At 38.6% G+C, this 17,363-nt stretch overlaps 1 protein-coding gene across 1 annotated transcript in view; it reads left to right on the top strand.

Moving 5' to 3' along the window:
• The window catches only part of myrf (myelin regulatory factor), a 148,760-nt gene that overhangs the window by 37,317 nt on the left and 94,080 nt on the right, over positions 1-17,363 (top strand). Inside the window, 1 exon segment of the mRNA XM_065022192.1 lies at positions 8,919-9,147. Coding sequence (XP_064878264.1) covers positions 8,919-9,147 — 229 coding nt within the window.

The following is a 17,363-nucleotide window of genomic DNA, read 5'->3' as shown; positions in this document are numbered from 1 at the left end:
TGGACTAGAGGATATGGTGATGGACTAGAGGATATGGTGTTGATGGACTAGAGGATATGGTGTTGATGGACTAGAGGATATGGTGTTGATGGACTAAAGGATATGGTGTTGATGGACTAGAGGATATGGTGTTGATGGACTAGAGGATATGGTGTTGGGGTTGATGGACTAGAGGATATGGTGTTGGGGTTGATGGACTAAAGGATATGGTGTTGGGGTTGATGGACTAAAGGATATGGTGTTGGGGTTGATGGACTAGAGGATATGGTGTTGGGGTTGATGGACTAGAGGATATGGTGTTGGGGTTGATGGACTAAAGGATATGGTGTTGGGGTTGATGGACTAAAGGATATGGTGTTGGGGTTGATGGACTAAAGGATATGGTGTTGGGGTTGATGGACTAAAGGATATGGTGTTGGGCTTGATGGAGTAAAGGATATGGTGTTGGGGTTGATGGACTAAAGGATATGGTGTTGGGGTTGATGGACTAGAGGATATTGTGTTGGGGTTGATGGACTAAAGGATATTGTGTTGGGGTTGATGGACTAAAGGATATTGTGTTGATGGACTAGAGGATATGGTGTTGGTGTTGATGGACTAGAGGATATGGTGTTGGGGTTGATGGACTAGAGGATATGGTGTTGGGGTTGATGGACTAGAGGATATGGGGTTGATGGACTAGAGGATATGGGGTTGATGGACTAAAGGATATGGTGTTGATGGACTAGAGGATATGGTGTTGATGGACTAGAGGATATGGTGTTGGGGTTGATGGACTAGAGGATATGGTGTTGATGGACTAGAGGATATGGTGTTGGGGTTGATGGACTAGAGGATATGGTGTTGGGGTTGATGGACTAGAGGATATGGTGTTGATGGACTAAAGGATATGGTGTTGGTGTTGATGGACTAGAGGATATGGTGTTGGGGTTGATGGACTAGAGGATATGGTGTTGGGGTTGATGGACTAAAGGATATGGTGTTGGGGTTGATGGACTAAAGGATATTGTGTTGGGGTTGATGGACTAAAGGATATGGTGTTGGGGTTGATGGACTAAAGGATATTGTGTTGGGGTTGATGGACTAAAGGATATGGTGTTGGGGTTGATGGACTAAAGGATATTGTGTTGGGGTTGATGGACTAAAGGATATGGTGTTGATGGACTAGAGGATATGCTGTAGGTGTTGGGAGTTAGAGCAGAGTAGATATGAAGAGAGAGTGAAAGACGAGAGAGAGAGATAAGAAAAGACACTAGACTCAGTCAGTGAGTTAGTCAGGGAAGGGGGTTGGGTATTCAAGAAATAATTGAGGACAATGAGGAGGAGGATAAGTAGGCAGAAATGGGGAAGTGGAGGACTATGATGTGTCAACTCAGTGGTAGAGGACTATGATGTGTCAGCTCAGTCGTAAAGGACTATGATGTGTCAGCTCAGTGGTAAAGGACTATGATGTGTCAGCTCAGTGGTAGAGGACTATGATGTGTCAGCTCAGTGGTAAAGGACTATGATTGGTCAGCTCAGTGGTAAAGGACTATGATGTGTCAGCTCAGTGGTAAAGGACTATGATTGGTCAGCTCAGTGGTAAAGGACTATGATGTGTCAGCTCAGTGTTCCCGCTACCGTCTCTTATGACGGAAAAGAGCTTCTGGATATTCAGAACAGCGATTACTCACCTCGAACTGGACAGATATTTTTTCTCCAATGAGTCTGACGCGAAGGATATGCTGTTTCTCCCGGACCAGGCTCAAAGTCAAGGTAATTGAGGAGGATACAGTGCATTCGGAAAGTATTCAGAGCCCTTGACTTCTTCCACATTTTGTTATGTTACAGCCTTATTCTAAAATGTATTAAAAACAACAACAACAAATCCTCATCAATCTACACACAATACCCCATATTGTAGCAAATGTATTAAAAAATTTTTTAAAACTTTATTTACATAAGTATTCAGTCCCTTTACTATGAGACTCGAAATTGAGCTCAGGTGCATCCTGTTTCCATTCATCATCCATGAGATGTTTTTACAACTTGATTGGAGTCCACCTGTGGTAAATTCAATTGATTGGACATTATTTGGAAATGCACACACCTGTCTATGTAAGGTCCCACAGTTGACAGTGCATGTCAGAGCAAACAACAAGCCATAAGGTTGAAGGAATTATCCGTAGAGGTCCAAGACAGGATTATGTTCGAGGCACAGATCTGGGGAAGGGTACCAAAAAATGTCTGCAGCATTGAAGGTCCCCAAGAACACAGTGGCCTCCATCATTCTTAAATGGAAGAAGTTTGGAACCACCAAGATTCTTCCTAGAGCTGGCCGCCCGGCCAAACTGAGCAATCTGGGGAGAAGGGCCTTGGTCAGGGAGGTGACCAAGAACCCGATGGTCACTCTGACAGAGCTCCAGAGATCCTCTGTGAAGATGGAATCACCAATCATGTCTTTATGGTAGAGTGGCCACACAGAAGCCACTCCTTTGTACAAGGCATATGACAGCCAAAAGGCAACTTAAGACTCAGAAACAAGATTCCCCGGTCTGATGAAACCAAGATTAACTCTTTGGCCTAAATGCCAAGCATCACGTCTGGAAGAAACCGGGCACCATCCCTACGGTGAAGCATGGTGGTGGCGGCATCATCCTGTGGGGATGTTTTTCAGCTGCAGGGACTGGGAGACTAGTCAGGATCAAGGGAAAGATGACCGGAGCAAAGTACAGAGAGATCCTTGATGAAAACCTGCTCCGCTCCAGAGTTCTCAGGACCCTATGCACAGAACCAAGTAAATGCAGAAGTGGATTCGGGACAAGTCTCTGAATGTCCTTGAGTGGCCCAGCCAGAGCCCGGACTTGAACCTGATCGGATATCTCTGGAGAAAACTGAAAAAAGCTGTGGAGCGCGACGCTCCCCATCCAACCTGACAAAGCTTGAGAGGATCTGCTGGGAAAGAATGGGAAAGAATGGGAGAAACTCCCCAAATACAGGTGTGCCAAGCTTGTAACGTCATACTCAAGAAGATTTTAGGCTGTTGTCGCTGCCAAAGGTGCTTCAACAATGTACTGAGTAAAGGGTCTGAATACTTATGTAAATATGATATTTCTGTTTTTTTACTTGTAATACATTTGCTAAAAATATCAACTTGTTTTTGTTTTGTCATTATAGGGTTTTGTGTGTAGATTTATGAAGGAAAAAAACTTGAATCCATTTTAGATGAAGGCTGTAACCTAACAAAATGTGGAAAAGGTCAAGGGGTCTGAATACTTTCGAAATGCACTGTGTCGACAACATTGACCCCACAGTGACCGTACGTACACAACCCAACCAGAAGCCATGGATTACAGGCAACATTCGCAATGAGCTCAAAGCTAGAGCTGCCACTTTCAAGGAGCGGGATACTAATCCAGACACGTATAAGAAATCCTGCTATGACCTCAGATGAACCATCAAACAGGCAAAGCATCAACACAGGACTAAGATTGAATCGTACTACACCGGATCTGATGCTCGTCGGATGTGGCAGGACTTGAAAACTATTACGTTCTATAAAGGGAAACCCAGCCGCGAGCTGCACAGTGACGCGAGCCTACCAGATGAGCTAAATGCCTTTTATGCTCGCTTCGAGGCAAACAACACTGAATGTATGAGAGCACCAGCTGTTCTGGACGATGTGTGCAAGACCATTAAACCGGTTAACATTCACAAGGCCACGGGGCCAGACGGATTACCAGGACATGTACTGTGAGCATGGGCGGAGAAACTGGTAAGAGTCTTCACTGACATTTTCAAGCTCTCCCTGACAGAGTCTGTAATACCTACATGTTTCAAGCAGACCACCATTGTCCTTGTGCCCAAGAAAGCGAAGGTAACCTGCCTAAATGACTACCGCCCTGTAGTTCTCACGTCTGTAGCCATGAAGTGCTTTGAAAGGCTGGTAATGGCTTACATCATCAACGTCATCCCGGAAACCCTAGACCCACTCCAATTCACATACCGCCCCAACAGATCCACAGATGATTGCAGTCTCTATTGCACTCCACACTGCCCTTTCCCACCTGGACAAAAGGAACACCTATGTGAGAATGCTGTTCATTGACAACAGCTCAATGTTCGACACCATAGTGCCCACGAAGTTCATCACAAAGCCAAGGACCCTGGGACTAAACGCCTCCCTCCGCAACTGGATCCTAGACTTCCTGACGAGCCGACTCCTGGTGGTTCAGGGTAGCCTAGTGGTTAGAGCGTTGAACTAGTAACCGGAAGGTTGCAAGTTCAAATCCCTGAGCTGACAAGGTCCAAATTTGTTGTTCTACCCCTGAACAGACAGATAACCCACTGTTCCTAGGCCGTCATTGAAAATAAGAATTTGTTCTTAACTGACTTGCCTAGTTAAATAAAACTCAAATTAAAAAATTAACAAGCATAGGTAACAACACATCTGCCATGCTGATCCTCAACACGGGGGCTCCTCAGGGGTGCATGCTCTGTCCCCTCCTGTATTCCCTGTTCATCCATGACTGCGTGGCCAAGCACGACTCCAACACCATCATTAAGTTTAGGCAGTGGTAGGCCTGATCACAGACAACGATGAGACAGCCTATAGGGAGGAGGTCAGAGACCTGGCAGTGTGTTTCCAGGACAACAACCTCTCCCTCAACGTGATCAGGACAAAGGAGATGATTGTGGACTACAGGAGAAGGAGGACCGAGTTCTACAAAATTCCATAGTAAATACTACATGGTCGAGGGCTACTACAGTGTTGTATTGTAAACTGTAGTATTTTTGCATGTAGGCTGCTATGTTAAATACCTGATGTAACTCTGAAATATTCACATAATAGCTGGATTACCTACAGTATATTTCTCACTGAAATTATATGTATCTTTCTGCATTCCAATGCAAGTTGTAGAAGGCAACACAAGTAGTACTACAAGTGTCAACACAACGTTCTTACGTCCCGCCCCTCACACACACCCGTGTTGGTCTTTCCCATCAGTGAGAAGGTGTGGAAGGTCTTATCTGATTGGCAGACCTCCAGGACGGAACAATGGAAAGTACCATTAGCCTAAGGTGGAGGGAACCTGGCCTGATGATACACAGATTGTTTTCCAATGCTTCACAAAGAAGGTCACCTATTGGTAAAAAAAAAATCATGACTTAGAATATGTGGACAACTATAAATACCTAGTTGTCTGGTTAGACTGCAAACTCTCCTTCCAGACTCATATTGAACATCTCCAATCCAAAATTAAATCTAGAATCTGCTTCCTATTTCGCACCAAAGCCTCCTTCACACACGCCGCCAAACCTCGTAAAACTGACAATCCTACCGATCCTTGACGATGTAATTTACAAAATAGTCTCCAACAATCTACTCAGCAAATTGGATGCAGTCTGTCACAGTGCCATCCGTTTTGTCACCAAAGCCCCATCAGCCACCCACCACTGCGACCTGTATGCTCTCGTCGGCTGGCCCTCGCCACATATTCATCGCCAGACCCACTGCCTCCAGGTCATCTATAAGTATTTGCTAGGTAAAGCTCCGCCTTATCTCAGCTCACTGGTCACCATAACAACACCCACCCGTAGCACGCAGGTGTATTTCACTGGTCACCCCCAAAGCCAACACTTCCTTTGGCTGCCTTTCCTTACAGTTCTCTGCTGCCAATGACTGGAACGAATTGCAAAAATCGCTGAAGTTGGAGACTTATATCTCCGTCACTAACTTTAAGCATCAGCTATCTGAGCAGCTTACCGATCACTGCAGCTGTACATAGTCCATCTGTAAATAGCCCATCTGTAAATAGCCCACCCAATCTACCTACCTCATCCCCATATTGTTTTATTTACTTTTCTGCTCTTTTGCACACCAGTATTTACAGTATTTCTACTTTTACATCATCATCTACTCATCTATCACTCCAGTGTTAATCTGCTAAATTATATTATTAATAAAAAACATTCCAAAACATGCATCTAAAGTAATACTGCAAAAAATGTGGCAAAGAAATTAACATTATGTCCCTTACAAAGTGTTATGTTTGGGGCAAATCCAACACAACACATCACTGAGTACTACACTTCATTTTTTCAAACATGGTGGTGGCTGCATCATGTTATGAGTATGCTTGTCATCGGCAAGGACTAAGGAATTTTTTAGGATAAAAATAAACGGAATGGAGCTAAGCACAGCAAAAATCCTAGAGATAACCTGGTTCAGTCCTAGTTATAGTTTTGACTTAAAATCGGCTTTAAAAAAAATCTATGGCAAGACTAGAAAATAGTTATCTAGCAATGATCAACAACCAACTTGACAGAGCCTGAATAATTTTTTCAAGAATATTGTGCAAATATTGTACAATCCAAGTGTGCAAAGATCATAGAGACTTATCCAGAAAGACTCACAGCTGTAATTGCTGTCAAATATGATTCTAACATGTACAGTATTGACTCAGGGGTCAGATAGGTGAGAGAAAAAAATGTATTTAATCGATTTTGAATTCAGGCGTTAACACAACATGTGGATTAAGTCAAAGGGTTTGAAGACTTTCTGATTGTATATTAATGGATGGGAGGGTCACACTCACAGCTATTACAATACGGTGTCATCTGAGGGTTTTCCTGGTAAAAGATTGTATGGGAACCTGGTACAGATTATCAAAAGCGCCAAATACACTGGACAAAGAACGCTGGTTTGATCCTGTGTCTGTCTTCAATGTATTTGGGTCAAGTTATCAGACTCAGTGATAACCAGGACTAGGAACTTATATTGTGTATATACACATAGATGTTTATGGACGGTGCCTTCGTCCATTCAGACCCCTTGACTTTTTCCACATTTTGTTACGTCACAGCCTTAATCTAAAATGGAATACTTTTTTTCCTCATCAATCTAAACACATAATGACAAAGCAAAGCACAGGTTTTCAGAATTTTCTAACAGGTCGTTGTCCTGTTAGAACGTGAACCTTCGCCCCAGTCTGAGGTCCTGAATGCGCTGGAGCAGGTTTTCATCAAAGTACTTTGCTAAGTTCATCTTTGCCTCGATCCTGACTAGTCTCCCAGTCCCTGCTGCTGAAAAACATCCCACAGCATGATGCTGCCACCACCATGCTTCAACGTAGGGATGATGTCACTAGGCATTCGGGCCAAGGAGTTAAATCTTGTTTCTCATAGTCAGTGTCCTTTAGGTGCCTTTTGGCAAACTCCAAGCGGGCTGTCATGAGCCTTTTACTTAGGAGTGGCTTCCGTCTGGTCACTCTACCATAAAGACATGATTGGTGGAGTGCTGCAGAGATGGTTGTCCTTCTGGAAGTTTCTCCCATCTCCACAGAGGAACCATCAGGTTCTTGGTCACCTCCCTGACCAAGGCCCTTCTCCCACGATTGCTCAGTTTGGCCGGGTGTCCAGCTCTAGGAAAAGTCTTGGTGGTTCCAAACGTCTTCCATTTAAGAATGATGGAGGCCACTCTGTTCTTGGGGACCTTCAATGCTGTAGAAATGTTTTTGGTACCCTTCCCCAGATTTGTGCCTTGACACAATCCTGTCTCGACGCTCTACGGACAATTCCTACGACCTCATGGCTTGGTTTTTGCTCTGACATGCCCTGTCAACTGTGGGAACTTATATAGACAGGTGTTTGCCTTTCCAAATCATGTCCATTCAATTGAATTTAAAAACATCTCAAGGATGATCAATCGAAACAGGATGCACCTGAGCTCAAGTTCGAGTCTCATCGCAAAGGATCTGAATACTTATATAATAATGTCTAAAAACCTATTTTCGCTTTGTCTTTATGGAGTATTGTGTGTATAGTAGTCCATTTTAGAATAAGGCCATAACGTAACAAAATGTTGGAAAAGTCAAGGTGCCTGAACACTTTCCAAAGGCACAGCGGTCTAAGGCACAGCGATCTAAGGCACAGCGGTCAAAGGCACAGCGGTCTAAGGCACAGCGGTCTAAGGCACAGCGGTCTAAGGCACAGCGATCTAAGGCACAGCGGTCAAAGGCACAGCGATCTAAGGCACAGCGGTCAAAGGCACAGCGGTCTAAGGCACAGCGGTCTAAGGCACAGCGATCTAAGGCACAGCGGTCAAAGGCACAGCGGTCTAAGGCACAGCGGTCTAAGGTACAGCGGTCTAAGGCACAGCGGTCTAAGCCACTGTATCATCAGATGAAACAGTATGATGATCAGAACAGACAGAACTTGATAATACTGCATAAAAATGTCTTCCTCCCTGCCTTTCTCCCCGTCTTCCTCCCCGTCTTCCTCCCTGTCTTCCTCCCTGTCTTCCTCCCTGTCTTCCTGTCTTCCTCCCTGTCCTTCTCCCTGTCTTCCTCCCTGTCTTCCTCCCTGTCTTCCTGTCCTTCTCCCTGTCTTCCTCCCTGTCTCCCTGTCTTCCTCCCTGTCCTTCTCCCTGTCTTCCTCCCTGTCTTCCTCCCTGTCTTCCTGTCTTCCTCCCTGTCCTTCTCCCTGTCTTCCTCCCTGTCTTCCTGTCCTTCTCCCTGTCCTCCTCCCTGTCTCCCTGTCTTCCTCCCTGTCCTTCTCCCTGTCTTCCTCCCTGTCTTCCTCCCTGTCTTCCTGTCTTCCTCCCTGTCCTTCTCCCTGTCTTCCTCCCTGTCCTTCGCCCTGTCTTCCTCCCTGTCCTTCTCCCTGTCTTCCTCCCTGTCTTCCTCCCTGTCTTCCTGTCCTTCTCCCTGTCTTCATCCCTGTCTTCCTGTCTTCCTCCCTGTCCTTCTCCCTGTCTTCCTCCCTGTCTTCCTCCCTGTCTTCCTGTCCTTCTTCCTGTCCTTCTCCCTGTCTTCCTTCCTGTCTTCCTCCCTGTCTTCCTGTCCTTCTCCCTGTCTTCCTGTCCTTCTCCCTGTCTTCCTCCCTGTCTTCCTGTCTTCCTCCCTGTCTTTCTTCCTGTCTTTCTTCCTGTCTTCCAGACACTCACATGCTGAGGACCATGACACCAGAGAACATGTGTCACATGACCTCGCCGCCGCTCCCCCCGCACGGCCATGGCTATCCAAACATGCACCGGGACATGTACCTAAAGCCTGAGCCAATGATCTCGCAGTACCCCATTGGTCCCACCTCCAGTGGGAGTTGCCAGGACCTGCAACAGAGCCAGATGCTGCATCAACTATTGCAACACCCACAACAGGGACAAGAGTGAGTGATCAATCAACAAATGAACCAATCAATCAACCAAACAATTAATGAATTGTAAATTGCAGTTGTGAAGGGGAGGAGGAAGAAGATAATGGGATAATGTACAGACTGTTGAAACTGTAGATAATGTGATCCTGTAGATACTGCCATACTGTAGATACTGATATACTGTAGATACTGTAGATACTGCCATACTGTAGATACTGATATACTGTAGATACTGTAGATACTGATACACTGTAGTTACTGTAGATACTGATATACTGTAGATACTGATATACTGTAGATACTGATATACTGTAGATACTGTAGATACTGTAGATACTGAGATACTGTAGATACTGATATACTGTAGATACTGTAGATACTGTAGATACTGTAGATACTGTAGATACTGATATACTGTAGATACTGAGATACTATAGATACTGTAGATACTGTAGATACTGTAGATACTGATATACTGTAGATACTGTAGATACTGTAGATACTGATATACTGTAGATACTGTAGATACTGTAGATACTGTAGATACTGATATACTGTAGATACTGTAGATACTGTAGATACTGATATAATATAGATACTGTAGATACTGTAGATACTGTAGATACTGATATAATATAGATACTGTAGATACTGTAGATACTATAGATACTGTAGATACTGTAGATACTGTAGATACTGATACTGATATACTGTAGATACTGATATACTGTAGATACTGATATACTGTAGATATACTGTAGATACTGTAGATACTGTAGATACTGATAGATACTGTAGATACTGTAGATACTGATATACTGTAGATACTGATATACTGTAGATACTGATATATATAGATAGATACTGTAGATACTGTAGATACTGATATACTGTAGATACTGTAGATACTGTAGATACTGATATAATATAGATACTGTAGATACTGTAGATACTGTAGATACTGTAGATACTGTAGATACTGTAGATACTGATATAATATAGATACTGTAGATACTGTAGATACTATAGATACTGTAGATACTGTAGATACTGTAGATACTGATATACTGTAGATACTGATATACTGTAGATACTGTAGATACTGTAGATACTATAGATACTGTAGATACTATAGATACTGATATAATGTAGATACTGTAGATACTGTAGATACTATAGATACTGTAGATACTGTAGAGATACTGATATACTGTAGATACTGATATACTGTAGATACTGATATACTGTAGATACTGTAGATACTGTAGATACTATAGATACTGTAGATACTATAGATACTGATATACTGTAGATACTGTAGATACTGATATACTGTAGATACTGATATACTGTAGATACTGTAGATACTGTAGATACTATAGATACTGTAGATACTATAGATACTGTAGATACTAGATATACTGTAGATACTGATATACTATAGATACTGTAGATACTGAGATACTGTAGATACTGATATACTGTAGATACTGATATATAGATACTGTAGATACTGTAGATACTGATATAGATACTGACATAGATAGATACTGTAGATACTGATAGATACTGTAGATACTGATGATATACTGTAGATACTGTAGATACTGATATACTGTAGATACTGTAGATACTGTAGATACTAGATACTGATATACTGATACTGTAGATACTGTAGATACTGATATACTGTAGATACTGTAGATACTAGATACTGATACTGTAGATACTGATATACTGTAGATACTGTAGATACTGTAGATACTGATATACTGTAGATACTATAGATACTGATATACTGTAGATACTGTAGATACTGTAGATACTGTAGATACTGTAGATACTGATATACTGTAGATACTGATACTGTAGATACTGTAGATACTGATATACATACTGTAGATACTGATATACTGTAGATACTGTAGATACTGTAGATACTGTAGATACTGTAGATACTAGATAGATACTGTAGATACTGAGATACTGTAGATACTGAGATATAGATATACTGATATACTGTAGATACTGAGATACTGTATATACTGTAGATACTGATATACTGTAGATACTGTAGATACTGATATACTGTAGATACTGTAGATACTGTAGATACTGTAGATACTGTAGATACTGTAGATACTGATATACTGTAGATACTGATATACTGTAGATACTGAGATACTGTAGATACTGTAGATACTGTAGATACTGTAGATACTGATATACTGTAGATACTGTAGATACTGATATAGATACTGTAGATACTGTAGATACTGATATACTGTAGATACTGATATACTATAGATACTGATATACTGTAGATACTGATATACTGTAGATACTGATATACTGTAGATACTGATATACTGTAGATACTGTAGATACTATAGATACTGTAGATACTGATATACTGTAGATACTGTAGATACTGTAGATACTGATATACTGTAGATACTGATATACTGTAGATACTGACATAATATAGATACTGTAGATACTGTAGATACTGATATACTGACATACTGTAGATAATATAGATACTGTAGATACTGTAGATACTGTAGATACTATAGATACTGACATACTGAGATACTGTAGATACTATAGATACTGACATACTGTAGATACTGACATACTGTAGATACTGATATACTGTAGATACTGTAGATACTATAGATACTGTAGATACTGTAGATACTGTAGATACTGTAGATACTGATATACTGTAGATACTGATATACTATAGATACTGTAGATACTGAGATACTGTAGATACTGTAGATACTGATATACGGTAGATACTGTAGATACTGATATACTGTAGATACTGTAGATACTGTAGATACTATAGATACTGTAGATACTATAGTTACTGATATACTGTAGATACTGTAGATACTGATATACTGTAGATACTGTAGATACTGTAGATACTGATATACTGTAGATACTGTAGATACTGTAGATACTGATATACTGTAGATACTATAGATACTGATATACTGTAGATACTGTAGATACTGTAGATACTGATATACTGTAGATACTGATATACTGATATACTGATATACTGTAGATACTGTAGATACTGATATACTGTAGATACTATAGATACTGATATACTGTAGATACTATAGATACTGTAGATACTGTAGATACTGTAGATACTGATATACTGTAGATACTGATATACTGTAGATACTGTAGATACTGATATACTGTAGATACTGAGATACTGATATACTGTAGATACTGATATACTGTAGATACTGATATACTGTAGATACTGTAGATACTGATATACTGTAGATACTGAGATACTGTAGATACTGTAGATACTGATATACTGTAGATACTGTAGATACTGATATACTGTAGATACTGAGATACTGATATACTAGATATACTGTAGATACTGTAGATACTGATATACTGTAGATACTGATATACTGTAGATACTGTAGATACTGATATACTGTAGATACTGATATACTGTAGATACTGTAGATACTGTAGATACTGATATACTGTAGATACTGATATACTATAGATACTGTAGATACTGAGATACTGTAGATACTGTAGATACTGTAGATACTGTAGATACTGATATACTATAGATACTGATATACTGTAGATACTGATATACTATAGATACTGATATACTGTAGATACTGATATACTGTAGATACTGTAGATACTGTAGATACTATAGATAATGTAGATACTGATACACTGTAGATACTATAGATACTGTAGATACTGATACACTGTAGATACTATAGATACTGTAGATACTGATATACTATAGATACTGATATACTGTAGATACTGATATACTGTAGATACTGTAGATACTGATATACTGTAGATACTGATATACTGTAGATACTGACATACTGTAGATACTGTAGATACTGTATACTGATACTGTAGATACTGATATACTGTAGATACTGTAGATACTGTAGATACTGATAGATACTGTAGATACTGTAGATACTGTAGATACTGATAGATACTGAGATACTGTAGATACTGTAGATACTGTAGATACTGTAGATACTGAGATACTATAGATACTGAGATACTGTAGATACTGTAGATACTGTAGATACTGAGATACTGTAGATACTGTAGATACTGTAGATACTGATATACTGTAGATACTGTAGATACTGTAGATACTGTAGATACTGTAGATACTGTAGATACTGTAGATACTGTAGATACTGTAGATACTGTAGATACTGTAGATACTGTAGATACTGATATACTGTAGATACTGATAGATACTAGATAGACTGATATACTGTAGATACTGTAGATACTGACTGATATACTGTAGATACTGTAGATACTGTAGATACTGTAGATACTGTAGATACTGTAGATATATATACTGTAGATACTGTAGATACTGTAGATACTGATATACTGTAGATACTGAGATACTGTAGATACTGTAGATACTGACATACTGTAGATACTGTAGATACTGTAGATACTATAGATACTGATATACTGTAGATACTATAGATACTGACATACTGTAGATACTGTAGATACTATAGATACTGATATACTGTAGATACTATAGATACTGACATACTGTAGATACTGTAGATACTGACATACTGTAGATACTGTAGATACTGATATACTGTAGATACTGTAGATACTGTAGATACTGATATACTGTAGATACTGATATACTGTAGATACTAGATACTGATACTGTAGATAGATACTGATATACTGTAGATACTGATATACTGTAGATACTGTAGATACTGAGATACTGTAGATACTGTAGATACTATAGATACTGATATACTGTAGATACTATAGATACTGACATACTGTAGATACTGTAGATACTGATATACTGTAGATACTGTAGATACTGACATACTGTAGATACTGTAGATACTGACATACTGTAGATACTGTAGATACTGACATACTGTAGATACTGTAGATACTGATATACTGTAGATACTGTAGATACTGTAGATACTGATATACTGTAGATACTGATATACTGTAGATACTGTAGATACTGATATACTGTAGATACTATAGATACTGTAGATACTGAGATACTGTAGATACTGTAGATACTGACATACTGTAGATACTGTAGATACTGATATACTGTAGATACTGTAGATACTGTAGATACTGATATACTGTAGATACTGTAGATACTGTAGATACTGATATACTGTAGATACTGATATACTGTAGATACTGTAGATACTGATATACTGTAGATACTGATATACTGTAGATACTGATATACTGTAGATACTGTAGATACTGAGATACTGTAGATACTGTAGATACTGTAGATACTGTAGATACTGACATACTGTAGATACTGTAGATACTGATATACTGTAGATACTGTAGATACTGTAGATACTGTAGATACTGTAGATACTGTAGATACTGATATACTGTAGATACTGTAGATACTGTAGATACTGACATACTGTAGATACTGTAGATACTATAGATACTGTAGATACTGTAGATACTGTAGATACTGATATACTGTAGATACTGATATAATATAGATACTGTAGATACTGTAGATAATATAGATACTGTAGATACTGTAGATACTGTAGATACTGTAGATACTGATATACTGTAGATACTGTAGATACTGTAGATACTGACATACTGTAGATACTGTAGATACTATAGATACTGTAGATACTGATATACTGTAGATACTGTAGATACTGTAGATACTGTAGATGTAGATACTGATATACTGTAGATACTGATAATATAGATACTGTAGATACTGTAGATACTGTGACATACTGAGATACTGTAGATACTGAGATACTGTAGATACTGAGATACTGTAGATACTGTAGATACTGTAGATACTGATATACTGTAGATACTGAGATACTGTAGATACTGATATACTGTAGATACTGACATACTGTAGATACTGAGATACTGTAGATACTATAGATACTGACATACTGTAGATACTGAGATACTGTAGATACTTTAGATACTGATATACTGTAGATAATATAGATACTGACATACTGTAGATACTGAGATACTGTAGATACTTTAGATACTGAGATACTGTAGATAATATAGATACTGACATACTGTAGATACTGAGATACTGTAGATACTTTAGATACTGATATACTGTAGATACTGTAGTTACTGTAGATACTGACATACTGTAGATACTGTAGATACTGTAGATACTGACATACTGTAGATACTGTAGATACTGTAGATACTATAGATACTGTAGATACTGATATACTGTAGATACTGTAGATACTGTAGATACTGACATACTGTAGATACTGTAGATACTATAGATACTGTAGATACTGTAGATACTGTAGATACTGATATACTGTAGATACTGATATACTGTAGATACTGTAGATACTGTAGATACTGACATACTGTAGATACTGTAGATACTATAGATACTGTAGATACTGTAGATACTGTAGATACTGATATACTGTAGATACTGATATACTATAGATACTGTAGATAATATAGATACTGTAGATACTGTAGATACTGTAGATACTGTAGATACTGATATACTGTAGATACTGATATACTGTAGATACTGACATACTGTAGATACTGTAGATACTATAGATACTGTAGATACTGATATACTGTAGATACTGTAGATACTGTAGATACTGATATACTGTAGATACTGAGATACTGTAGATACTGATATACTGTAGATACTGACATACTGTAGATACTATAGATACTGTAGATACTATAGATACTGTAGATACTGATATACTGTAGATACTGTAGATACTGTAGATACTGACATACTGTAGATACTATAGATACTGTAGATACTGACATACTGTAGATACTATAGATACTGTAGATACTGACATACTGTAGATACTATAGATACTGTAGATACTATAGATACTGTAGATACTGATATACTGTAGATACTGTAGATACTGTAGATACTGACATACTGTAGATACTGTAGATACTATAGATACTGATAGATACTACTGTAGATACTGATATACTGTAGATACTGATATACTGTAGATACTGTAGATACTGTAGATACTGTAGATACTGATATATAGATACTGTAGATACTGTAGATACTGATATACTGTAGATACTGACATACTGTAGATACTGTAGATACTATAGATACTGTAGATACTGATATACTAGATAGATACTGTAGATACTGTAGATACTGAGATACTGTAGATACTGAGATACTGTAGATACTGTATATACTGTAGATAGATACTGACATACTGTAGATACTAGACATACTGTAGATACTGTAGATACTGACATACTGTAGATACTGATATACTATAGATACTGATATACTGTAGATACTGTAGATAGACTACATACTGTAGATACTGTAGATACTGTAGATACTGTAGATACTGATATATACTGTAGATACTGATATACTGTAGATACTGTAGATACTGAGATACTGTAGATACTGTAGATACTGATATACTGTAGATACTGTAGATACTGATATACTGTAGATACTGTAGATACTGTAGATACTATAGATACTGTAGATACTATAGTTACTGATATACTGTAGATACTGTAGATACTGATATACTGTAGATACTGTAGATACTGTAGATACTGTAGATACTGATATACTGTAGATACTGTAGATACTAATATACTGTAGATACTATAGATACTGATATACTGTAGATACTGTAGATACTGTAGATACTGATATACTGTAGATACTGATATACTGATATACTGATATACTGTAGATACTGTAGATACTGATATACTGTAGATACTATAGATACTGATATACTGTAGATACTATAGATACTGTAGATACTGTAGATACTGTAGATACTGATATACTGTAGATACTAGATACTGATATACTGTAGATACTGATATACTGTAGATACTGACATACTGTAGATACTGTAGATACTGTAGATACTGATATACTGTAGATACTGATATACTGTAGATAGATATACTGTAGATACTGATATACTATAGATACTGTAGATACTGAGATACTGTAGATACTGTAGATACTGATATACTGTAGATACTGTAGATACTGTAGATACTGATATACTGTAGATACTGTAGATACTGATATACTGTAGATACTGATATACTGTAGATACTGTAGATACTGTAGA

This window comes from Oncorhynchus nerka, linkage group LG9a (assembly GCF_034236695.1).
Source record: "Oncorhynchus nerka isolate Pitt River linkage group LG9a, Oner_Uvic_2.0, whole genome shotgun sequence".
Classification (NCBI taxonomy): Eukaryota; Metazoa; Chordata; class Actinopteri; order Salmoniformes; family Salmonidae; genus Oncorhynchus; species Oncorhynchus nerka.
This window is presented reverse-complemented; position numbering and strand designations above follow the sequence as displayed.